This window comes from Epinephelus lanceolatus, chromosome 18 (assembly GCF_041903045.1).
Source record: "Epinephelus lanceolatus isolate andai-2023 chromosome 18, ASM4190304v1, whole genome shotgun sequence".
Taxonomy (NCBI): domain Eukaryota; kingdom Metazoa; phylum Chordata; class Actinopteri; order Perciformes; family Serranidae; genus Epinephelus; species Epinephelus lanceolatus.
Genome location: NC_135751.1, coordinates 10,856,935 through 10,883,915, shown reverse-complemented (window position 1 = coordinate 10,883,915; position 26,981 = coordinate 10,856,935). Strand labels below are relative to the sequence as shown.

Here is a 26,981-nt window from a genome sequence, read left to right as displayed (position 1 = left end):
CCACCTCTTTGAATAACATCTGGCTAGGTTTAGGCATCTAAAATATTTGGGTAACACTAGAGAGAGAGAGATTGCGTTTATAGTAGGAGTGGGCCATATATCGAATATAATCCATGTATTGTGGCTTGTTCCACATGCCATGGGCAGAATGACTATACCGCAAACATAGAGTGTAAATTGTCACGTCTTTTTTTAAAGCCAGAGACTGCTTCAGCGTTTCTCTCCTCTCACTCTCTGCCGTGCCAGACGCACGCACGCACGCACGCACGCACACACACACACCACTTTCTCCCAAGTGACAGTGTGTGAGCAGGGCAAAGTTTGTCTCTTAAACCACTCGCAAATATTAATATGTGTTAACATATGAACTGGAGTGCTGTGTGTTTCAAGCTCACAGTGAATAAATCGTCACATTTAAAAGGCGCAGCGGCAACAGGTTAACCTTGTGCCAACTGCTAACAACAACGGTTGAACGGATGCTTCAAGTTCAAACCACAAACATTAAAGCCACAGTGTGTAGGAATTTCTCCCATCTAACGTTGAAATCATATATTGTATTCAAATAGATGGTGCACTCTAGCGCCTCACTGTTTCAAACACGTATTGCAACAACTGTAGCCGCTGAGTACCAAAAACCTATGATAACACTGATGAAACCATGTCATCCGATACTACATGGAGTATTCATTCAGGCTCCTACACAGACACACACGACGCGAGTTGACAAACCCCCTCGTCACCATGCCAGAGATATTGGATGAAGGGAGATACCCAACTGTAGGCTTATCCAATGTTAAGAAAACAGTTACTCTTCCTGTCTCCTAAGTGGGCGTGGTTAGGTCTCCCTCCAATCAGAGCCTGTTCTCCCTCAAACTTTCTCTTGATCTGTGCGGATGAAAAATGCAGCTTTAGTGTCAGAATATTGGGAAGATGTGTGGCTTGTGGAAAATGAACCCAATATTTACTTTAGTGACTACAGGGCGAAAGAATTGACCATAAGGCTGAGGCTGTTAGCAACTGGCCGCTAACAGCGGCTAACAGCCAACAGCGGCGCTGGCCTGTGACTGCATTACCATTCTCCCTCAGCAGCTCTCTCTACCTGGGAAAGACTACCCCGATGTGGGCCTTCGTTTTTTTTAAATTCGCCGGTCACGCTGCCTTTTCTATTCCCTTTTGCGCTTTCTTTGCAACAAGGATTCCGTCTCCCATGATGCTGCATATGCATGATACTGCATTATGCTCAAAGAGTGGGACTTTGTTTCAAATTTGCCAGGGTAGTAGTGAAGCGCCTCTTGCTCCTCTCCTTCGGCTCCTCAGTCATGCAGTGCTGGCCTGGCTCTCAACGAAAATGCCGAAGGCGGTGCTGTATGTCCCTTGCTGGCGGGTGTATTCTCAAGATGGCGAAACGTAATGGAACCCCACAGACGACTTACCCGCACAATGTACAAACAAATCCGAAATTCTCCTTTTACGAGAATAAGTCAGATTATTGGTGGAGGTAATAGTACACCAGTGATGACATATTTATGAATGCAGACATCAATTTTTGCCAATAAACAACTGAAAATGTTACACAATGTCCCTTTAACACTTCTGAACCAAGATGAGCTGGGTGCTTCAAAATAAAAGCACGAGTAGTTCGGCTTTGATTTATTTAATTATAGCAATACTTAAACTTAATTATAACAGTACTTTAGCTTTCTGATGACAGTAGCTACTTTAACATTACTGTTACCATAGTTCATTTAATAATTAAAGTATTTTAGTTGTCTACAGTACTTAAGGGGAGATTTCAAAATATCGCAATATATGTTGTATATCACAATATAGCCAATATTGCGATATTATATTTGAGCCAAATCACCCTGCCCTAGTTTACAGTAGAGAGTTGGATATGCTCCACCTGCCATTTCTTTAAGACTTTAAGTTTTGATTCATCACTTCCTGCAACATGAAAAGTGACATCAGAATGAATCATTAGGGTGATAATAGCATCTCAGTCAGACTTTAAGCAATCCTTTCTAATGTAACTTGATTACAGTAATTACCTCCGCCAAGGAGGTTATGTTTTTTTGTTATAGTATGGTAGGAACCAGTTCTGACAAGTGTCTGAACAAATTAATACATGCAGTGAAATCTTTCAGGAGTAATTATACACTCAAGGAGGTTGCTGTAACTGCCTAATTTCTGAACAAACAGCACAAAATCAACCTTTTCTTTCATTATGCATTTACTTCAATATCCTGACCTAAAATTCAAAGCATCCTTTGAAGCATTCATCATGAGGTCTGACAGAGCACATCCTCCAAGCCACAGCCCTGTTAAGTGGACAAAATGTAAGTCAGACACGAGCAAAACCCTGATTGTCTTTGCAGGAACATGAGCCTGAGGCTTCTTTCAAATCTAGAGCAGCTCCTTTTTTTTCCTCTGTCTGCCTTCACTACATCCTGAACTCACTTGTCTCTTCCTCCGCCTCTCGCTGCATTTTAAAACCATTGGCACAGTTACAGTGTAACCTGTCTAGACTGAGGCAGAGCAAGTGTTGAACAGTAATACAAAGCAGCCATAGGGGAACAAGGAGTCAGTAGCCTACATATACAGTGTAACTTTATACCACTCAGATCGCAGACTGGGTAATGTGGTAGAGACAGATATCTTGACAGGAGATATGATATATCAAGCAAGTACAGTTTTGAAGAGGCAACCAATATTTCTGTGTGGTTTAGAGTGAAGGAAGTGCAGGAACTCATTAACTTAACTCAGTGCTGTGATTGCATAAACATGACCTTCATTTTTTTTTTCTTTTTTTTTTCAGTCAGGACCACTTCAGTCAAAGAAAACTTTATTTCCGTTTACTGTACTGGGGCCTCTCTGCTTTCCCTTGGGCCTACCCAGAAAGCCTAAGGCAAGAGAGCACACCTCTCCAACCCTCACGTGCCTATGTGGAAAGCCTACAGCAGTTAGAGAGCACCTCCTCGCCCTTCCACATGCATACAAGCAAAGCCTGAGGCAGAGGGGCAAACCTCACTGCCCCTCCATGCGCCCACATGGAAAGCCTAAGGCAGGGAGAGCAGCAACATAAGTCAGACGCAACATTAAAAGGAAGAGGTGAGGTGGAGGCGGGTTGCAAAGTGGCTTGCAGAAGAAGCAGCAACAGTAGGCAGGCAAAAGCAGTTTAAACAGGGTGCCCTGAATGACATTTGCCAATTGGTTGCATAGAAAGGAATCACGTGACCTATCAGCTGCTCCATCAATTGATTGGGCTGCTTGAGATCAGTTGATGTAACTGGGATGTGAGCTGAGTTTGACATTGTGTCCTGCCTAAACTAACACAATGCTCAATTAGTGGCATAGTTGCTATAGTGGGGTTGGGAAAAAAAAGGTTGTTGGGAAAAAAAGTCGCCACTTTTAAGAGTACATACATACCAAGTTAGGCCTGTGCTACCGAGTACCAATTCATGTAAATCCATCGGTGTCAAATGTCAGTGTCTGAGAGCACATCTGGGTGAGAACGCCAAAGCACCCCAAAACCTCTGAGGCCAGCAACAGAACTCTATGGAGCCGCCAGGTTAAACTTCCAACAAGAGGGGGAAGCACCCTGAAAATAGTATAACTGGCCATAGACCTCCATGGTGGTCCTGTCAGTTTCCTAGCAAGCCAAAACTATTGTTGCAGTGACAATCTGCCACAATAGTTTGTGCGTCTGGTCTAATTTCTTCTCGATATTATTTGACTGGTAGATGAGCAGACACAAATACACAAGCAGACAGACAAGACAGAAGAATAGCTCTGTGTGATTAGAAAAGAGCAGAGGAGAGGAAAGAAAAGCAGAAAAAGGGCACCTTAGGGACCGGTACCAATTCTGGGTACCACAAAACATCAGTAATGGCCTCCCACCACTGGCTTCCTGTCCACTTAAGGATTGACTATAAGATCTTACTGGTGGTTTTTAAGGTTTTAAATGGTCTGGCACAACCTTATCTGACAGAATTACTGTATCTCCAGACAGAGCACTGAGGTCGAGCGATCAAACGCTCCTGGATGTTTCTAGAAGCAGGCACAAAAACAGAGGCAACTGAGCCTGTGCAGTGGCTGCCCCTCAGCTGTGGAACAGCTTACCTATGCAAATAAAAATCCGCCATTAGAAACCGTGAAGTCACTACTGAAAAACCCACCTCTTTTCGTTGGCATATGCCTGATTCGAGTCTGACAACTTAAATTGATGTTATCTTCTGTTGTGTTCCCATTTGGTCTATTATATTTATTTTCTCTCGTGTCCCTGTTGCTGCCTCTGTAGCTCTTTTTGTATTTAATGCCTGTTCAGCACTTTGATGAACTGCAGTTGTTGCTAAAGGTGCTCCACAAGTAAAGTTTGACATGACTTGAATTGAAAACAAATGACGGTGATATATCAGATATGTCAATTAAAAACTTTCCCTCATTGGTTGATAAAAAAAATGTAATCCTGGTGGCTTTTAGTGTCTCCCAAAATGTATTCACTGCTGCAAATTAGCTGTATATAAATGTCAGCTCTAGGAGCATCATATTATCAATGTTACAAAAAAACATACTGTGAATCTCCAATGTCATATTTTAAAAGTTATTCAAAAGTAATAGCCTCGTTTTCATATTAGCCAGCAAGATTTTTTTTAGGTTATGCAGTTGGACTTGCAGAGTAGAGTGCCATTTATCAGAATCCTGAAAGGTGATAAAGTGCAAGATAGTAAATTATGGGGAAGTACTTGCCGAAATTACTATTTAAACTGTTAATCCAAGTAAAAAAAATTGATGACTACCTCAGAGAACTAAAAATTACTCATTACTCAAAGATTTCTCTTAATTTTCTTGTGTCAAATGCAGACACAAACCCCATACTCATTTGCATATGGTTTTAGTCTTGCTCAGCACCATCTATACAGTGTCATAATGTTGTTTTGTGAGTGGAATATGGCCAGGGAGATTGTGTGTCTGTTCCTGGTTGCCGTGCAGGATCTATGTGACGTCAGCAGCACAGGAAGGCGACGCCAGGGCATTCCCTGCTGTGCGGCGGAGGCAGACATATGTCACAGCAAAGAGCCGTGGCCAGAAGTCACTCTTTATAGAGGGACACAGAGCGAGAGAGAGAGAGGGCTGCAGTTCAGTCATGTGACCCGGGGAACCATACACACTCTGTGTTCCATATCTTCAACACTATTTTCACTCACTTCCACAACACATTTACCGCAATACATCATTTCACTGTGGCTTCAGCCCCTTTGAGCCGAGTGACTTCAATCTCTTGTTTCCTTTAGATTTTTGGAGCCACTCCAAGCCTATCACTTGGCATCCCTCACCTGAGTCATTCAAATAACCTTGAGCTATCCAGTGAGAGTTTTAAAGCAGGTTAATGCTACTGTTTGTGTGTTGGTCCTGTAAATTCTGAAAAGAATTATTGGTTTCAGTGACACACAAACAGCTGTGGTTTGGAGATAATCACCGCTTTACACTCTCATCTTACTCCAACTCACACCAGTTTCAAAGCATCTCAAAACTAATCTTCTGGCTGCAAAGCACTCAATTCAACTGGACACTGCAAGTTTTGAGCGCAACAAGGGTTAAAAAGTTAAAGTTGACAATGGAGACTAATGCAGAGTTCTGTTATGGTCAACATATATGAGTTGTTCTGTATATTTTACCCTTGTGAATGTAATCTCAGCCTTGAGAAGCTAAGCTTTCCACTCAATGGCTGTAATCTTCTTTGGGACTGTAGACTATTAACTGTGAGCTTCTGTGGACAGCACTGTGGAAGTACAGCTTACTGACTGAATAGAGTCATAGTTGAGGCCATTTACATTTATCCAGGTCATAATCTAACATACATTATCCACAGTACTGGGCAATATGATCATATACAGTGTATCGTGAGATGATAGAGATTTATCAACCAACAGAGATTTCACTTTGCTGGTTGTCTAGTGTCTTTAATGTCTCTGATTGTATTAGATTTATGGCAATTTTGGATTTGGAGGATTTCTGTATAATGAGGTAAAATACCTTGTTTTCTTTATATCTACTGCGATGTAAAAATCCATACCATAATAGAAAATTTCATAATTTCACACACATAAAAATGTATTATTTTATCTTTATCTCTGCCATGCATAAGCCTTGAGTGCAACATATGTTTGGTCCTATATGTGCATGTGTGTATATGTCTGTCTGTAGCTAATCTCACAAACTACTGGACCAATCAGTCTAATGTTTTGTGTCCACATGTATGACAGTGTGCTAAAGGACCATTCGTGGTTTCGGTGATTCACAATTATTAAAAAAACCTGTTTTATGGAATGTTTCATACCATCGTTGACAGGTGACTCCTCATTCCTCTTAACCAGCTGGTAAGGGCCGCAAGTTTTCCTTCCAGAAATCGCTCTATTAAAAACAACAAGCATTACTGTCTTTGGCAAGACACATTTTAGTCTTTGTCGTGGCTCAAAAACTGACATCCACAGAAAAGTTTGGTCTCATTTCAAACCAGAGCTTCTGCAGAATAATTCCATACCCAATCTGTTATGATCCACTAAAGTTAGGCACTATACAAGATGAATAAGTCAATTATTTTGTTATCTTGCCACCATTTTGACTGTAAGGGAGTCTGTAGGGACAATTTCAGTGGCCGCAGCTGTGCCACGTTCCTGCTGCAACACAGTTTCGCTACACTTGCCACATGGCGTCATATCACAGCGGGAGGGTGTCAGAAGCAGAGGGTTTTGTGTGCCTGATTTTGTTCATTTGGTCATTTTTCCTTAATATTTGTGCTTCTACCATAAGTTAGGAGGCTGCATGCTGAAACTGTTTCTTTTTTCGCATGTTTTCACTGTGGTTATTATTGTCTTTTCATATTTTGTTGTGCTGTAGCCTACAGACAAAGTTAAACCCTTAAAAGTCAAGCAATGAACAACATGGATCAAAGATTTGTGGCTGTGTTTTACTTATTAAAAACACATTCATCCTCTTATTATATTTTATAAATATTTTACATACAGTGCAGCAGGAAAACTCAAACTGCTCTGTGAATGCGCCGCAACGCTTCAAAAATAGATGAAGCACCTATTTTTATTACCTCCTAGATTGCTTCTGAAATGCACTGCTCTGAGTTTGCTGGATATACAAGAATTGTCTTAAGTGGCCACGAGTGCACTCTTCTAGTCATAAATATAACAGGCTTAATAAGCTTCAGGGAAACATACTGTGGCGCTACATCACACAGCGAAAAACACTGATTTAAGGAGTGAGGTAAATATTTAATATATCATATAGTAGCTACAGATCCTGACATATCACAGACCAAGATGCATTTGGATGGCGCGTCTTCAAGAACTTAAAGCAACTGATGTTGCCTTTTACTTGGCACTTCTAGATATAATGTGCATCAGAGCTGGCTGCACCTGCACCCGAGCAGAAAACACATTCTTGAATTTGTCAGTCAAAATATTTGCAAACACTGGTTTGCATTAACTGTGAACGAAAGGCCAAACTAGATAAAAACAAATTTAAGTGTGGATTTAATTTAATACCCTCTCTGGCTGAAAGTTTGCTGCACCTGTAGTTAGACTTGGGTGGCATCACAGTATTTCTGTATACCAGGGTAATTAGAAATCCCAAGAGCATGATTTTACATTAGTGCTGCACAGTGGTGTGGGTGTACTACTAGGTAGGTTACCGATGAGGAAGTAGGCATACTTTCCTATATATTACAATGGCTGTTTTGCTGATAGGTGGGTATACTGTCACTGGATAGAAAAAGAAGTGGGTATACCCTGTATACCTGAGTATACCCTCCACTACACCACTGGTGCTGCACATACAAATACCATTATATGCCATCTACCTGGTGAAATATATGAGGGTATAAAAAAATAGATACCGCCAAAGCCTACTGTAATCATATCCATCATTGATGTTACAGTGTGCTGACACACCTTGCAGTACACTGATATGTTTCATCATGTTGAGACTACAAAGACAAAAGAAAGAATTCTTGGAGAGAGATCAGGGAAGAATTGGGATGCAGCCAGAGAAAAGCTATGAATTTGAGTGTGACCGATTGGGATGTGTTTAAACATTTTAGCCTTTAGATGTGGTGAAATAACACATCAAACGACTTGTTCACTCCGAGGCTTCTGGACTCTTTAGTCTGCATTTGGCTCCTAGAAAGGTACTGGTGGGGAATTCATATTACATTCTGTGTAACCAACTGTGACTGTTTCATTTCATTCCCTACAACCATATGCCTTGGACAGTACTGCACATGCTCTGCACACTGACAGGGCGGTCGTGACTTCAGGCTTTGAGCTGCAGCTGAGCCTGTGGTAATGCCCCAGGCTCATTTGGACTGCACTATCAGTCTGCACTCTGCTAATTGAGCTGTTGAGATTGTAGTTTGCAGGGGGCTTTACTCTGACAGACCCTTGGGCTAGTATCTACAAAGCATACAGAAGCAGGAGCACGTACATCACTACGCACACCTGCACATGCACACTCCGACACCTTAGCACGTGTCGGGGGACAAACTGATTGTGAACCGTTGCAGATACGGGAATGGGCAGCGGCACGTACAGGAATAAGGCAATAATGCTGACAGATTTGCTGTGGGACAGTGAGGGAAAGGAGAAAATGAGTAGATTTATACGATCTTCTCAAGCTCCTGCGTGACTAACCTGCATAAGATCCCTGCACCCAGTGTGGATGTATGAAGCCAGCCGGCCTCCACTGCAGTCTAATCCATCTTAGTCCACAGCAGGTCCCTTACACTGAACGGAAACTAATTCCTAGTAAAAGCGCTGATAATCAAATTTCACTTATGTGAATATTATATTAATCAGTAATATATTGGACCAGGCATTTTAAGGAAAAGATATGAGCTTTGAGCTCTTAATTAATGAGTTAAAAATGAATAGCTGCCAAATTATTTGATATTATAATCACTGGCACAGTTACAGGGTAATTATATCAGTTCTTATTTGCATTCATAATTGTTGTACATTTAGGTACAATTCACATATTGCAGGCAACTTTTTTCTAATAATAAATGAATGTCAAGTCAACACTATGCATGAAAAATCTTTACAGCTACCTCAGCGTTTGGGGATATGAGAAGAGAAGTGTGAGAAAACAAGGGCAGTGACAAGTGAAACGAGCCAACAGAAAAAGAAAATATTTTCAGGGGCGTGAGCACGGTACAGTCAGAGGCACAAAGTCAGTGGATTTAGCCATGACGTCTGAAATCGTAAGATGCTCATACATCACAAGAGCGCTGAACTTCCTTCAAGGACAGCAAGGAGACAGGCTGAATCAGATCACAGGCCTGTTTGCAGTCTCAGGATACTTGACCCCTCCAATTCTCAGCTCTGAGGGCCCCGTGCTCGGGGTGGAGTGGTTTTTCTCCAGAGGGAGAGAGGGTCAGGAGAGGGCCACCTACCTATCAGCCTGACAGAGGAAGAGAAAGAGCTTTTACGACAAGATCTCACCAGAGTTAAAACATATATTTCTACTTTAGAGCCAAGGAATGTTCTTTTTAAAGTCCTCTAACAGAATAATAAATCCCATTTACACTACATAATCTATCATGCTACTACAAATGATCCATGATTTAATGATGATGTTTGTTTTGCAGTGCAATGTGGCACAGTAAGGATGAGGCAGTAATTGGAATCTGCTGAAGAATCAATAATCTCTGCTGAAACTAATGGCTCTGCATGTACTGTCGCATCAATCCGTCACTGTCATATTAATTGTGATACCTTGGTATAATTACTGTTAAGAGATGAGATCACAGTTGAGACGACTGCTGGCTTCATTTACATTAACACTTACTGTTCTACATCTTACAAACCTACATTTGCTTTATGGGTTTCTCACTGTTTCTTAAACAATGACATACCCATAATATAAAGCAAAAGTGTCTAACAACTTATTTACATTTACAGCTGTAGATTGTTTGATTTGACGTTAATATAAAAACAAGGAAGGAAATGTAGCTAGAGATGACCTTTCATTTATGTAAAGGGTTTCGTTTATCCTGCATTTCACACTAACACCTTTACTTTTTGCAAACTTGATGTTAAAGACAGCACCTTTGAATAACCCAACATGCTTTCAAGCAACAATCAATATTATGTCAATCCTACCACCAGAACCTCTGCAAGTTTAGCTTTTTATTTCAACTGAAAGAACAACTTTTTTTTTTTTATTTATGTGTTTTAAGAAATTATGTCTTTGTGGCAGATGGAATTCAGCATTTTCCCCAACAAATGACATCATAGTAGAAGAGGCCCAGTAAAATGCATAGGCTGGGTTTTCTTATCTTTTTGTTTCAGTGGTGATTCAATGATTTTAAAATGTTACAGGCAGCACCTTTAAAGGGTAACTCACTAATAAATCACAGGTAAGAAAACGGTTGCTGTGCTGTTTCCTGCTAGAATCTTTATGGCACCTTTGGCCAGTGGTAATTTTGTTAATGAAAACTATGATTTAGTATGTGTGTTAACATCCTTTTTTTTTTCTTGACTACGATGAGATGATGACGGAATGGCAGCGATGTCATTTAAAAGTGTGACTATATCAGGGGTCACATTAACCGGATATTCTCGGTCATTGACCGTTTTTTTACAACAATGACCGGAAAATCTGAAGGCCATCGGTCATTTTCACCGGTTGCAATTACCACCCCTGCCCACTTGGCAGCAGAGTGCACAGTCAGTGGTTTAAGTGGCTGCCGTTTTCACACTGCAGAGAAAAAGTCATTCATCTGCTTCATGTTGCGTTGTTAACATAACGCCCTGGACCCACCGGACGCAGAACCGAGGCAGTTTTCCATCATAACCGAACACATTTTTCAATACCCTAATCAGTTTATTACAATTATAATTTTGTGTCACCGAGCCTACAGGCTTAACTACATAACGCCCTGGACACACCGGACGCGTTAGTGACGCGTTAGTCCCGTCCGGTGTGTCCAGGGCAAAGCCTAATGGCATGGGTGTGTGGATGTCTGTTCATCTTTTCATTCATGTCCTTATTAATGCACACTTTATAACTTGCTTGTTGGATTTATTAAAAACGAACGAATGAAAACTAAATGTCTTTGAATATCTTTATTATCATTTAAAAACGAAAATTAAAATGACCAGTAAAAATAGATTATGACCAGATTTTTATGACCCTGTTGGTCAAAATGACCGGCGTCGAAAAAGTCTAGCGCAACGTCTGGACTATACTGACATTGCAAAATTGTTGACTAAAAAAGACCAGACGAAATGTACCTTATTTAAAAAAAAAAAAAAAAAAAAAACTACAAACTTTAATAAAATCTCTCTTTATTTTTAGTGACAAAACAGAGGAGATCACATATTCTATACATTTTCAATATTCTCTTTCCTGTTTCCTGCTGTGTACATCAGGACTACACCAGCAGTGCACAATGAGCACCAACTCGGAGTAGCTTAATTACTTAAATTCACGCTGACAATGACAACGGACCACTTAGGACACTTTCTGGAAAACTGCATTCTTAGTCATTCAACCTGTGTTGTTTATTCCATGATCAGAAAAAAACTTACATAAAATAAGTTTGAGTGAATGTACAATATCGATTGATTGGTTTGATTACAGGTTGACTAAAAATGTTCAATATAATCTGACAACTAAAAAGACAAGATAGTCAAAACTATACTAAAATAGCTATAGTAAAGATATAACCGAATTGCCTAGATTTCTCATCAATTAAAACTTGAAAAGAAGAATCAGGATGAGGTTGACTAAATAAGATAAAAAAAACCCTAACATTTAGACATTTGACAAAGGACAAAGTGTAAGACTAAATAAAACTACAGTTACTGCCTCATTGTTGTATGCTGCTGCCAACCAGTAAAGTTGCAGTTTACATTCATATCTGTAAAGACTCTCATGTAGCCATGACAGTTGACAATGCTTTAAATATGGATGTCGCCGCAAAGAAGCTACAAATTTAAAACACGGATGCTTCACACACACCTTCAACAAGGCAACTCAGGAGATCTATACAATCAGCAGTTTCAAGGTGGACACCCAAGATTAGAATCACCATCACCAGAGTTATGAGCTTGAATAGTGGCCAAAGAAGTATTTTTTCAGAACAGTATGATGTCACAGTGTAGTTGACCTTCAATCTTTTGGCTCTTAAATATCATTACTTCATCATTTTAAGACACTTCTGTGAAATTTGTCATAATTAGCGTAAGAATTGTGATCTTTGACTACCAAATTCTAATCAGTTCTTTTTTGAGTCAAACTGGATATTTGTGCCGAGTTTGAGGATATTTCCACAAGGCCTTCTTGGGATATCGCCTTCACAAGATTGGAGCAGACAAGACAAACAACCAAAAAACATAACACCTTCAGCTGCAGCTGTCGGCAGCATGGAAGCATAAAAAATAGCTGACAAAATTAACACCACCTTTGGCCGTACCCCAATCAGTGATGTCACAACAAGTGTTTTGTCTTTGACAACTGATTGGAAAAACTCTACCATTCGGCTTAAGCACTATACTTTACCCAAAATGTTATTCTAAAAGACTGGAGAACACTGTTTTAACGAAAGTATCAGACCCCAAGATGTTATAAAGTACTTTTCCCTCCTCCACACTGCTTTAATAATACAGTTAAAAGAAAAACCATCCTCATTCCTCTCTCAAGGTCACTGCATTTGCAGAAAAGATGGATGAAACGCAGAGCCGGCACTGGCCACAGTGATAGTACCATCCCTCTGAATTTGCAAGTATGGATGACGGCCTGTGTTTGCACGGCAAAAGTAAGACATGCTAGTTTAAGTGATGAATGGGTCTGCAGTTCCTGGAAGAGCAAAATAAAGCAGAACCACTTAACTCCTGTCAGAGCTGTACTACAGACCATACTGGTTGGGCAACTTACTTCTCTGTATGTAATTTGTCTGAGTATAAGTTCTGTGTATGTGCAACCTCCCAGGTATAAAGAGGGTCCTCCAGAGACCCTACTGCACATTATACAAATTAAATTATGATGTGTTAATTTTGCTTGTTAGTCAAGAGCAAACTGCGTGTAGTGGGTTAACTAACCATAAAGGTCTTCCTACATTTTCAGTCTACTCATGATGATGTTTTTCCTCTTCCTCCAGGGTGAGGGTTCCAACTTTCTCCAGCTGGGCTCCTCCATTGAGCAGCAGATCAACGGCATGTTCAAGGTGATGGAGGAGTACAACTGGGACAGCTTTGTGGTCATAACCAGCCTGTATCCGGGCTACGAAACCTACGTGGATTACATCAAATCCTTCACAGACACCAGCTATTTCATGTGGGAGCTGCAGGATGTTCTGACCTTCGACATGTCCTCCGACAGCGTGAACGACATCCGGGCGCGAAGGCTTCTGCAGCAGATCGACGCCCAGGTGCTGTTGGTCTACTGCTCCCATGAAGAGGCTCAGTACCTGTTCACCATGGCAGCTGAGGCCGGACTGGTGGGGCCAGGCTACATCTGGATTATCCCCAGTCTGGCAGTGGGGAACCCAGACATCCCCCCACCTGACAGCTTCCCTGTGGGGCTAATCAGCATCATCACGGACCGGTGGAGGATGAGCTTGAGAAAGAGGGTGCGGGATGGGGTAGCCATCGTGGTGAAAGGCGTGCAGAGCTTTCGGAAACAGAGGGGCTTTGTTCCTGAGGGCCACAGTGACTGTCACAACCCCGTCAAGCCAACTGTTAGTAACGACACTCTGTTCAGGTAGGCTTTATTTCTAGTTTTATAAATATACCATATTATAGTAAGAAGCCTCCTTGTTTTCTGATCTGCACCTGTTCAATTTCTTGTTGATTCTGCTTGTTGTTGATGTAAAGTTCTCCATGTTTACATGTTGTCTTGAGAGATTCATGTTCATTCCAACAGCACCGACTCCACTGCTGTTTTCCCTGTTTTGCATAAATGCTTTTTTTTTTTAAATTCAGAAACTATTTCCACAAGCATATTAAATCAAACAAGGTTTCTCTTAAATTAAACAATGTGTACTGAAAACAGAAATGTGCAGCCAAAGAGTGGTTAGTGTGTTGCTGTGGAAATTTATATGTGCTGAATTTACAATGTCAGCTATTAATTAAATGTAATTCACCCCCCTAATTGTACTTTCTCATCCTTTAGTAAGTGGATTTTATTTGTTTTGCCCATAACCCTCCTGGTATTTGAGTCTTGGCCTTTATTTGTATACCATTGTTTATTCATTGATTTACGGTACACTGCTTTTGTGGAATTCTAAAGTACTTTGCAAATGCTGGTAAATGGTAAATGGATTGCATTCATACAGCGCCTTTTTACTGGACAAAGCATTTTACAATTTGCATCTCATTCAGCCAATCACCAACACATTCAAACACAGAGAGTGGCAGAGCTGTCATGCAAGGTGCATGCCTGCCAATTGATATAACTTGGTGTTCACTGTTCTGTTCAAGGACACTTCCACACTTGTCTTTATAAAGAATTTTCCCTGTTTAATGGCAGAATCAGACATCCATTTCTTATTTCTATTTTTACTTGTGTAGGCACACACTGGGGCACAAAGCATGTTAAAAGAAGAAAAGAGCTAGCGAACGGTGATTGTTCTTTTGGCAAAGACTGCACTCATATTTAGAAAAATGGCCATCAGGGCCACTTGGAGACTGGACTCATAAATGATTAGAGAGAGTTACAGAGTGGAGGCTCTTCCCATGGAGACAACTTTGCAGCGTCTCGCTGTTAATGGTGCTAATAGTGAACATGAGATATGAACCCTAGTGGCTTTAAACTATCTCGTGTACTTTATAGTGTCTCGCTTGTTGTGTTTAAACATAAACCTGACACTAAGGATAATACTTTCATTTTTTTTATTGAACCCCTGAGTATAATAAAAATGCACTTGATGTGACAAACCATTACAGCAACTGAGCAAGGTGAGCCAAATCCAAAAATCCATAAATAGCCAAGTTATACCTAAACAACATAGGTCTTTAGTCAGTGCCTTCAAAGACAATGACTCTGATCAGGCATTCATGCAAGTGCTGTCTGCTCTGTCATTTTTACAGTTAGGTTAATGATTAGGGTTGGGGTATATGACAATGTAGAGTAGAGCAGAGCAGTAGAAATGTGTCCACCAGTAGACACTTGGCAGTACGGTTTCTACTGCAAGGGCTGTTCGGGGCAGGCTCTGAAGCAAATCAGGGCTGGATTCTCATGTGATCTTGTGATATCTATGAATCCAGCTGCTTCCACATGGAGAAGGAGAGTGAAGTTGTAAAAGAAAAGAAACCTGTCAGACTTGAAATTATTCTTTTCAGGAAACTTAAAAGCTTCCATTTTGAAAGAATTTTATTTCAACGGTTTGGATACTTTTATTTTTACCTCAGGTGTTCTCTCAGTTGAGGCAGTTGTTTTTTGTTTGTATGGAAATTCCAAACAGAAGAGGTATGGTATGGTTAGGTTAAACCATTTCTTTATTGAATTTAGAGAACAATTCCTGTATCATGATATATACTGTTACTAGGGGTGTTAATCACTAGTGTCATCATGATACAATATTGTATGGTTAATTTGGACAATGACACAATATTTGCTGATATCACAAAGTCTGCCATGATATGATTTTGATTCGATTTGTTTCGCCTGCAATCGATATGAAACGATATCACGTGCCCATTTAACGCAATCAGATAGAGAATGAGCTGCCTCCCCTTTCTTTTTGGCTTTTGTCCATACGAGATATATACAACATATAAAAAATGTAAATCAGTCCCTCCAGGATCTCACAGCAAAAAAAACCTGAATTTGCGCCCAATTTTGTCAAAAATTTTGATAAAAAAATGCAGCATTTTTATGTGATTTTTTGCGGAAAATTGTGGCAAATGACATGACTTTTAAATTACTACCTCCAAAAAAAATAAGTCATGTAATCACTTGCTGTTATAATCATACTGAATATTACAAAAATAGCTGCAAATGTTTTTTTTATAGTTCTCTTCTTTAGTTTTATTCAATTAATTTCAAAACATGAACTCCAATTATGTTGCAAAAAATCCTGAGTGAATATTGTAGCTCTCAAACCAGACAGTGTGACTGTAAAACAACATGCAAGTTACATCTTATGTAAACATAACATTTTAATACATTCAACACATATTGTATGCATTTAAACAGTGCAAATTCTTATGTCAATACAGAATGTTTCTCCATACTGCAATGACATTAGCGCACTTGATGACGCGTCTGATGACATTTCAAATGACGTGTGTGATGACTTCTGGTCCGCCAGAAAATGCGGAAAAAAACGGAAAAATCGCAGGACTTTTAAAAAATTGCAAGCCTCCGCAAATATTGTGGACTTTCATTGAATTTGCGTTAATTATTGCGATCGCAAGATCGCAGTTTTCTGGAGGGACTAGTAAATAATTAGAACTGGTTAAGTGCAACGGACTTCGCTTACACATGAGATAAGTTAGCCTTCAGGCCTGTCTGACAGAAAGCCCTTTCTGGAAGAAATGTTTTCATTTTAACCCCAAAACCATGATCTTTTTAATAAAACTTTAGGTCTCACTGTTATCTGGCTTAAAGCCCTGAAGGCAAACTTCTCCTAACAGCCATAAAATAGGAATTAACAACATCTTTTACCTAAAGCGTAAAATTCAGCTCAATATTAACTGCCATGGTTAATAGTTAAAACAACTGTTTTTTGGTAGTCACTAAGCACTTTTACATGGCTTGAATTAACCCAGCAGCTAGCGGAGTTCTCTTCTACTCATAGCTATGCAAATTAAATGTATAATTTATAATTTTTCTTACTCATTGTCAATTTAAGTCACTACGTCTCCCTACAGAACAACAAAGCTGAATTTTAGCTTGCATGCACCTTTTTTAGTCTAACATTGTTGAAACTGAGGAGCTAATTTTGTGGTGTGGCCGTGTCAGCAGAGTGCCTTGCCAGGCAGGCAGGTTGTGTTTTATCTCATAACGTCATTGTTTACATATGGCATGTGCTTTGTCGGTTGACCCATATTTTCTCCAAAATCCAAAGTATTTCCTCTGCTGATTTATTCCAGAGTATATAACATGATCCTCATTGTCTTTTTCTTGGCTGCTCGCTATTTTCCATCTGCCACTGTTTGATGGTGACACTGAATTTCAAAATATAGGTGTATCCTACAGATGATGATATGGGTTGATGTTTTCACTTTGGATCCATGATATTGAATCACTGATTAATGACTCAAAATATCGATCCACATCGATGGATAGTTAAACAATATATAGTGTGAGAGAAAAATTTGGCCATAGTGCCTACACATAATTCTGATTATTTAACCACAGAAAAGTTCATGGTCAGGTCAGATTTATAAAATAAATCAATGCTAAATGTTAGTACAGGCAAACTGCACTTTCTCTGTGTCTGACAGTTTGCATGCCAAGTTATGCTCCCTAACCTCCTTTGTGGTAATGCAATGCTACTTCTGCCTTTGCTTCTTGGAGGGGACAGACAGCAGTTGCACAGCCAGAAAAGGTCACTTGTCAGAAAAATGTAATCATGAATTGTTTCAAGTGTTCAAACAAACAAAAAATGCTGCTACTTTTCCTGCAGTCTCCTTTATTGTCTCAGTTTAAATTTGTAGATTATTATTTGCATAACCTTGTTTAGGACAAGCAGAAAAATGGTGTCTGATAGTCAGGGATCACATTGGAGAATAACTACTCTCTTTAATTTCTGATATATCATATTGATACAACAGTACATCTGTGACACATGGAAAAAAGAGGTCAAAAATTGTTTATTTATTCATGACTTCCCATCTGCTTAGTGTTGTGAAGCACATTTTATGGCAACTGTCACTTCCCCAAACTGTGTCCTCTGCCCCGCTGCCATCTATCTCCTCATGTCCTCAGCACTAAGCGCTCCCCTATATCTTTTGGAGATTGCGAGGTAATTTAGTTGGGGGGGTTGGATGGTTGGTGACGATTGATAAGGGCGTGGCTTTTCCTCATTTAAACCATGCCCAAAAGAGCAATCTGACGCCATCTGTGCCACGGAACATGGAGCAAATCCTATTTTGTTGGAAAAATGTTTTAATCAGCAAAGGGAAGAGCCAGAAAAAAGTGCTCCAGCGTCAGCGTTTGGCTCGTATAAACCAAGGTCATTCAGGGAGACTGGGAGTGTGTTGTGTCTAAATGTGTGTTGTTGTAGATGGTCACCAAGGGGCTGCTAACGGGACACGAGCATCTTCAGACACTTCTCTTGCATTATGAAACATCACTCTCTCCCTCTGATGTCAGAAGTAATTTTTCTTTTGGAGTCTTCGGAGCCGTAGGGGAGACAACTTTTCCTTTTGTAAACCCAAACCGTCCATGAAAAAGTGGAAATGGTGAACATTATCTCAGGCTTTGATACTGTACAACCCCTCCTTTTGGACTTTCTAAACCCAGCAGGCACGATTTGAGCAGCAGCGGCTCTCGTCAGTAACGTGAAGGTCGGCAAGATAGAACAAAGCACTTTCCATTAACTTTATAGTCAGTCATTTCTTCTCTTTCCAGCCAGATCAAACATTAACATCCCCTGTGGTTCTCAGATTTGTCCTCACTTGATTGGAGCTTTTTTTCAAACAAGCTTTTGATAATGAGTCAGCTCACCTGTTAATGGGATTACTGCAGATTACCAGATTAAATAGGCTTTTCACACAGATAGATCTGAAGGCTATTCTCTCCCAGCAGGCTTTCATCACCTCGGCTGGAGTGACGAGCGAGGTGAGAGAGCAGCTCCACAGGTCTAATAAAAGAGGATGTGAATGATGACACAATGGAATAAGAGGAGATGGCTGATTTCTTCACAGAGCAGAGGCTGTCAGAACACCTCAGAACACCTCGTGTCTCTATTGTGTCAACACAGCTGTGTTTTTCTGTTCAGTGACAAAGCATTTGTGACATCATCCAATCAGTTTTAAATGGTTTCATGATCCCAAGAGCAACATGCTTGCTCATCCCACAACTGAAAGGGAAACCTTTAAAAACAATACAGCGTACAGCGTTTATATACTGAATATCCAATACTTATGGAAATAAACAGATGAGAAGAAACAAATATTAACTATATAAACAGATAACAAGAGCAAAGGTCTTTTTCAGACCACACATGAATATTTCATATGAATAAATCACACACCAATTTTAAATATTCAAATCCATTTATGTTTATGAGGCTACCCACTAGGGGTGAGGGGAAAAAATGAATTCTTAGATGCATCAAGACACGTATGCTGATGACTCGGCATTAATTCAAAAATGTCAAAAAACAATTTTTTAACTGTAAGTCAAGGACGTGGCGTTGATGTAAACAAAGCTGGCGAAATGCAATCGCGACGGCGGTGCAGCACCTGGACAGTCTACAGTCTATGTACTAGTGTGTACTTGAAATTCTGTTTTAATTTAATTTCTATATTAAAACATTTGCAAGACAAATGTAAAGTATATGTGGATATTATTTCTATGCCATCACCCAGAGACTAATATTAACAGAGTGAACTAGCCATCAGCACACACCACAGCTTTAACATCCTAAACTCTGCGGGGAAGAAAAAACTCTATGCTCAGATTTTTCACCTGAGAAACCCTTAGTGTCTATACTCTTAATCTATAGTGTGTGTGCAAATCTCCGACACTAACAGCAGTGGAGCCGCAGAGAAGCCGCAGATCCATGCCCCTAAATGATACCAAAACACGGTAGAGACTCTGCATCGTTTTTTTAATACATGACCATTTGGTGCAGACATTTACAGTGTGGCAGTGTGGTGGATAGCCTTCAGAGATTTACTTGCCAAATGGAAAATCTACCTGCATTTGACGCCTGGCAGGTGTTAATTTCGGATCCTGCAGACACCCAAACAGCGGTGCACTGTAGATCCATTTTAAGATGGAAAACACACACACACGCACACACACAGTAGTCTCTCTCCCTCTCTTGCTTCAAAATCCACTCTCATCAGAATCTGAATCAGTCTGACAGTGTTATTGTTTCCTCCTGACCCCTCCTCCCCTGCATTAAATCAGGCCACCTGGTCGGGATGCTTTCCTGCTGCCACAACTGGACAGCAGAGGTTATATGTAGATTGATGCGTGTACTGTGTAATCCTACAAGCAAGTTCCACCCAGAAACTTTTAGCAGTACACTGTTAGCAACATATTGTGAGGTTAGCACAACAAGCAGATTAGCCTGTAAGTCAGTAACACTATGGCAAGCACTACTAAAACAGTAGAGCTTGAAGACCTGCCTGCGGGTTCCCAGTCAGCTACAACAGCAACGGAGAGAGAGAGTTGTGTAGAAGAAGACAAGGACAGTGTGTCAGTGTTGCTCTGCTATTGTAGAGGATGTGAATGGAAACATATCAAACATGCTAGCACATTCGATCGCATGCGCTGATCACCAGGACGAGGAAAAAAAACAAACCCTCTTCAATCAACCTTTAGACAAAGCCAATCAATCAATCAATAAATCAATCAATGGGTTTTCCTTTTTGTTTACCTGCCACAGTGGCTGATAGATTGATCAAATTCATCCATCGGCAATGAATTTCACCCACATTTGGCCAGCATTTGGGTTTTGTACTGTTTGGTCATACAAACAATCCGAAGACGTTACCTTAAGCATAGTTCAGACCAAAGACTCGCGACGAAACAAAAAGTTTTTCGATTGTTGCAGGGGAAAGTTGCAGCGGTCTGAACTTGCCTGTCTCTGCTCGACTCAGGCTGGCTCATGATGTCACCTGCAACTCACCTTTTCAAGTTGCTAGTGTCTGGTTTTTGAACATAAGGCTTGTCACCTGTTTCAACAGTCAATCAGCTTGTAGCAAATCCAGTCATAAACAAACTGTCAGCATAATGCGTGTCCGCGGCATTCTCTAACAACAGCCAGAATCCTTCTCATTTACATCCCTGGTGTTGTTGACACGTATGTTGGTCTTCGTCCCCCCGGTGTGTTAGTGTCGCTGCTCACTGTACGTGCACATGTCACTAACACATACTCACTGACTAATTTATCTGCACTGGTTATATAAACTTTTGTGGCATGTTAATTATGAATAGGGTCCATGTTTTTACTGTTTCATCACTTCTAGAAATGCAACTGTAGCAAGTATCTCACTATCAATATCCTTACTTATATTTTAAGAAGCTACAAATTATATTCAGCCACAAAATAAGCCTGAAAAGCTGGAAGTTATAATGAAATACAGTCATTGCTTAGGAGACGATACATCGTCTCATCTAGTCACACTGGTGTGAACAGGCAGGTTTTTTTTAGAATGTTACATATTGGCACATTGCAGGTAGTTTTAAGTTTCAACTCATCTTGTCATGAATCTTTGGTCCAAACTGAGCTTTAGGCTTTAGTACATCATGCTTGGCATTTTTCAATGTTTTTGGATGAAACTTACATTTATACTGTACATCTAGTTACAGGAGAGTGCAAATGATGTGCTGTTTAAGTCAGATCTTGTGATTTAACTGATCATATTTCTCTATGGGTCTTGTTTCTTTGCAGGCACATGTTGAACGTAACCTGGGAACAAAATGACTTCTCCTTCAACACTAATGGTTACCTGGTGAATCCAGCCATGATAATCATCACTTTGGACAGAGAGAGACAGTGGGACAAGGTGAGCTTTTTTGCAACACGGTGACAAGTTTTACTTTGCAGAATCAGTTTTTGTGTACACAGTACATTAATTTCTGTGTGATTGTTACTGAATGCATAAAACCATAACGATACTTGTAGAATGAGAAAACAGAAGAGCTGTTCTGCAGTTCCATTGCGTCTTTTACTGACGTCTTCCTCTGCATGCTAACGGCAGAGTGATTTCATACATCACTGGTCTCTTTGTAAAGACTAGCTATGAAGAGTCAAAGCTCCACTGATACCAATGAACTACTTAATGAAGGATCACTTCCTACTCACACACACAGCGCTACATTACACACACACACACCTCACTTACCCCTATCCTCCATCTATTCAAAAAGATATTAAGGGAAAACCAACACAGAGGTTTGTCTAGGTGACTCTGCTACAGCGTGTTGCCTCATTGACTTGTTTGGAGATTGAAACATTAATTTAACCACAGGGGGCGCATGTGATGTGGACATCACACTAGAGGGAGTTCACTTCCTGCACTGGTTGAATAAAAGGTGTTTAAACGTCACACTCATAGTAAACAGTTGCAGGCGTTTCAAAGCTAATTATGCCATATTTATGTTTTTGGGTGCTACTTCCTATTAATTTCCAATATATTATCAGGGTCTGGGCTAATGAGAAGCTATTTGGGTATGGAAACAGACAAAAGCCATTCTGTTAATAAATTAATGCGGTAGCTGGTTCAAATTATATTGACAATTGTTAAAAAAAAAAACATTGCTGGGCATTGTGGTGTATGTATTTGCAATTAATGTTGTATGTAGGACAACAGGACAACAGATTGTGATGTACTTTACATCAACAGTTTCTTTGGCATAAACAGAAACTGAGTAATCAGCATGAACCGTGAGAGCCGTCACCAATGAACATTCTGAACACAGCGCCACTACAGTTATCTCTATTCAAATGTAGTTTAAATTGCTTTTAAATTTTTTTTGCAAAAAGCCAGCAAAAGAAAGAGTAGATCAGTGAGTTTCCTGTTTACACATCATTGCACTTTGCTTTTCAGTAAAACAACATTCACTCTCCTCAGTAAACCCAGTTGTCATTCCCAAACTCTGCTGTTTCAACAAAGCCGCTCACCTACTGTTGTTTTTGGCTGACTTTGCAATGTGGCAGCTACCTGTGCTCTCCAGTGAATGAGCACTGTGATCATTTACAAGCTGGAGTCACTGACCCGTTCATCAAAATACTGTCCACTGTGTGGATGTAGCTCAAAATAAGCAGCTAAAACATCATTAATAAAATACAATTCCTTTATCAAACATTTCGATGGTTGACCATCTACATGGGGTTTCCCACATATTCATTTATTTGTGACCAGTGGCCACAATTAAAACATCTGTGGCCATGTTTAGATCTTCTACTTCTGGAGCTGAACCATTTACTAGGTGCACCATATGAATATACATCGATCAGCCAAAACATTAAAACCACTGACAGGTGAAATGAATATCATTGATTATCTTGTTACAATGCCGTGTTCTGCTGGGAAACCATGGGCGCTGGCATATATGTGGATGCTACTTGATGCGCTCCACTCACCCAAACACCATTGCAGATCAAGCAAACCCCCTCCTGGCAACAGCACTCCTAGATGGCAGTGGCCGCACCAGCAGGACAACGCACCATGCCACACCGCAAAAACTGCTCAGGAATGGCCCAAGGAATGTAATAAAGAGCTCAAGGCATTAACCTGGCCTCCAAATTACCCAGTTCCCAATTTGACTGAACACTAGTGGGACATGCCAATACCCCAGACATACTGCCTATCCACAGTGGGGCCTCTATGGATTGGACATGGCTCTGACATGTCAAGGCATGGGCACAGGAAGTCTGAAGATGCCCTGTGGTGTCTAGCACCAGGATCTTTACAGCAGGATCCTTTGAGCCCTGTGGGTTGCAAGATGAGGTACCAGCATGTCCCAAGGATGTTCAATTGGATTTGGATCTGGGGAATTTGGAGGCTGGTCAACACCTTAAGCTCTTTGTCATGTTCCTTGGGCCATTCCTGAGCAGTTTTTGCAGTGCGGCATGACACATTGTCCTGCTGGGGAGGGGGGCTACTGCCATTAGGGAGTGTTGTTGCCATGAGGGGGTTCGCTTGGTCTACACTGGTGTTTGGGTGGGTGGTGCGTGTCAAGTGGCAACCACATGAATGCTAGGACCTAGCCAGACCCAGTTTCCCAGCAATACATTGCACTGTAACAAGATGATCAATGCTATTTACTACACCTGTCAGTGGTTTTAATGTTTTGGCTGATTGGTGTATATACCGTTCAGTTATTATTTGCTCCACAGATGGAAGGCACAGACAGAGCAGCAGAATGGCAGATGCAGTGAAAGTCAAACTTTCAGTGCACTGGGTCTAAAATTTTCTTTCACTCACAAACAGCTGCTCCTCTCATCCATTGATCTGATCTGATCCCCTAGTTACAGTCTCTTTCCAAAATAAACTGAACCGATGTAGGTTTACTTCATTATTAGGTTAAAGCAACAAAAAGTACTTAATTTGGTTTAGAAACAAAATCATGGTTTGGCCTAAAATAAGTGTGTTTGTTGCTGACATCATGTCACATATGTCATTGCTGAACTAATTAAAGAATGCAGGAACAGGTTGCAGGTAAGAAAGACGGACCACCTTCAAACACCTTCAAAAAGCTTTTCTTTCTCATTTCTTTTGTATTGCTGATGAGGTGTTTTTTTCCAACACAGACAAAAGCAGCTGTCTCTCACTTTTCTTTGGGCCTTCTGTCCTGCTGTTGAATGTTCATGAAGGGCATTGTTCTCCACTGCAACACTCCCAGTCGATTAGGGAGTTTTTAACATCTTAATATCCTCATCCTCTGTGATATCAAAGACAAACAGGAAATTTGGCTCTGAAAACACCAGGGAAGTGTAAATGAGCACAGACTCTAAAAGACTGAAATCAAATTCAATTCACTGACAGTAACATGGATTCGACATGTCTCTGTCCAATAACAAGGTTTACTTTTATAGCCAAACACTTTGGTTTAGGTTAGGATAAGCTTTTGTTTGTGTTTCATCAGAAACATTACTGACACAGAGATTTCTTGGTATTCGATGCAACTTGAACCCAGACTTGAAGGTAAATGTGTCCTCTCATTCACCCGCTGACTCCACCACTTCCACCATGCTGACCTTTACATAAACCTTTTGTGGGTGGAAAAATATTTTTCTCACTATTTCAGAGCACAACACTGTGCTCATTTTAGAAAAAACTTAGGTTGAGGCGATACGTTTTCTGTGCTTAACTTTCTGTTGCCTCCAGCGTCTTTTCTCTGAGAGCTGAAAATCAATTCCATCTTTTGATTGCCTTTTTGCCAGCTTTCTTATTGTACGCATTTGCAGGACAGCCTCTCGGTTACGTTCATATATCACCTATGTATAACCAGCCTCAGCATGACATTGAATACACTGATACCTCACATTACACTCCTCACCTTTTGTATTTATTAAACTTAAATCACCTCAGTGCCCTTATCAAATACAGTCAGTAATTTGCTACTTCCCAAGAGTCATTATTCAGCTAGTTCACAGACTTCCTCCTGGATCTTAAAGTCAAGGTAACTTGAGAAGATGGAGGGAGAGCGTGACAAAAGAGAGTTACGACGGAGTGAAGAAGCCCGGGAGGAGGATGGGAAGTGTTCCTGTCATTGCTGTTATCTGGCAGGGTGATGTACGGGACTGAAAAGCTACCGTTTTCCTACTGTATATCTGTGACAAGCACAAACCCTGAAATTGCAGTCTCGCCGGCTGGTTTGTAAACCAAAAATAAAAAAATCTAATTGAAGTATTTTCCCAATGTTTTTTTTTGTAATATACTAACTATGGTGCTGGAGTGACAGTCATTGTATATTTCATTTTCCAAACTGGATATTTGAATAAGCTCTACATAATGTTTTCCTCTCCCTGACATCACTTTTTAACGTGCTGTTTGAAACAAATTTTTTTGTGTGCGTTTTCTGAGATAAATGAACAATCAAGATCCTAACATTCTAAGCAGCCACAGGGACATAATGCTTTTCACGTCAGTATACTTTCCTGAAATTTGAAATTCTGATTGACTCAACTGAAAGCCCATGAGTGGAGCGACAGATAAACAGCAGGACTGATCAATATGACTGGCAAGAGAGAGGAATAACTGAGAAGTCCAAAGAGAATTGGGATATTTGCACTATTTCCCCTCCTTTTCTGTTTTTTCATTTCATTCTAACAGGCTGTACTGACTGGTGTGATCAGACAGGATTGTCCCCTTTCCTGCATAAACAGCAGAGATTATGTGGGAGGAAAAACATTTTGTTCAGACTGACACTTTTTTTTAGCCCTCCAGGAAGTTAATGACATTTACAGTAGCACAGTCGAGTGTTTGTGTAAAAACAGACTAAGTACCTCACCATCAGGAGTAAATCGTAGAAAGTGCAATTGATCCATTGACAGAAAATAAAAAAGAGGTGAGAGAACTGCTCTTTTCATTTTTTATTCCACTCCTGTAACTGTGACACATCCATTCCCACATGGTAAACTGTGAAGATTAAGCTTCCTGTCAAGCTTATAGATTATTTTATGGGAGTGACTGAGCTGATACAGGGTTATTGATTTATGAGAAAGTGAAAAATATATAGTCCACAGTTGATATTTAAACTGATTTATTGTATCCCCAGTGACAGGAAAGAAGCTTAAGTAGGCCTGTTAGAGTTTAAAGACTATAGATTACAATAAAAGGATAGTTCGGGTCTTTTGAAGTAGGGTTGTATGAGGTACTTATCCATAGTCATAGTGTATTACAAACAGTAGAGTCTGTAGGCACATCCTGAGTTTGAAGAAGCATTAAGTAGTACCTACATGGAAGCTAAGCAATGTACTACTGTGGATGGAGGAAGCAGCAAAACATATTTTAGCCACCTTAAACAAAATCAGTTTAATAGTTAGAATATTTTCACTGCTTTACCTCACTGACGCTGTTATATCGCTCTTCTCAAAGCCAGATTCCATTGAGGAAAACAGTAACTAAACTTTGCTGAACACAGGAGCTGCTGAGGCCAGTTCATCTTACCCAGAATATATTTTCGTTATGTGGCATGACTAACCCTAACATTGACCATCTGGATAACCTGTATCACAATGCTGGTTATCTACTAGTTCGGGCAACTCTGGGTTTTCCTATCCATTCATAAGTGCATTCGTGTGAAATAGGTGGGGGTGTTAATTACAAGCAACA

At 40.3% G+C, this 26,981-nt stretch overlaps 1 protein-coding gene and 1 long non-coding RNA gene across 4 annotated transcripts in view; one reads left to right on the top strand and one right to left on the bottom strand.

Annotated features, from left to right (window-relative positions):
• Positions 1–26,981, bottom strand: part of LOC117268173 (uncharacterized) — a 168,254-nt gene that overhangs the window by 95,455 nt on the left and 45,818 nt on the right. The window lies entirely within an intron of this gene.
• grin2ca (glutamate receptor, ionotropic, N-methyl D-aspartate 2Ca) overlaps positions 1–26,981 on the top strand; it is a 107,815-nt gene that overhangs the window by 39,430 nt on the left and 41,404 nt on the right. For both annotated transcript variants that reach the window (XM_078161639.1, XM_033644385.2), the window contains exons 4-5: positions 13,172–13,773; positions 21,590–21,704. In XM_078161639.1, coding sequence (XP_078017765.1) covers positions 13,172–13,773; positions 21,590–21,704 — 717 coding nt within the window. The remainder of the gene's footprint in view (positions 1–13,171; positions 13,774–21,589; positions 21,705–26,981) is intronic.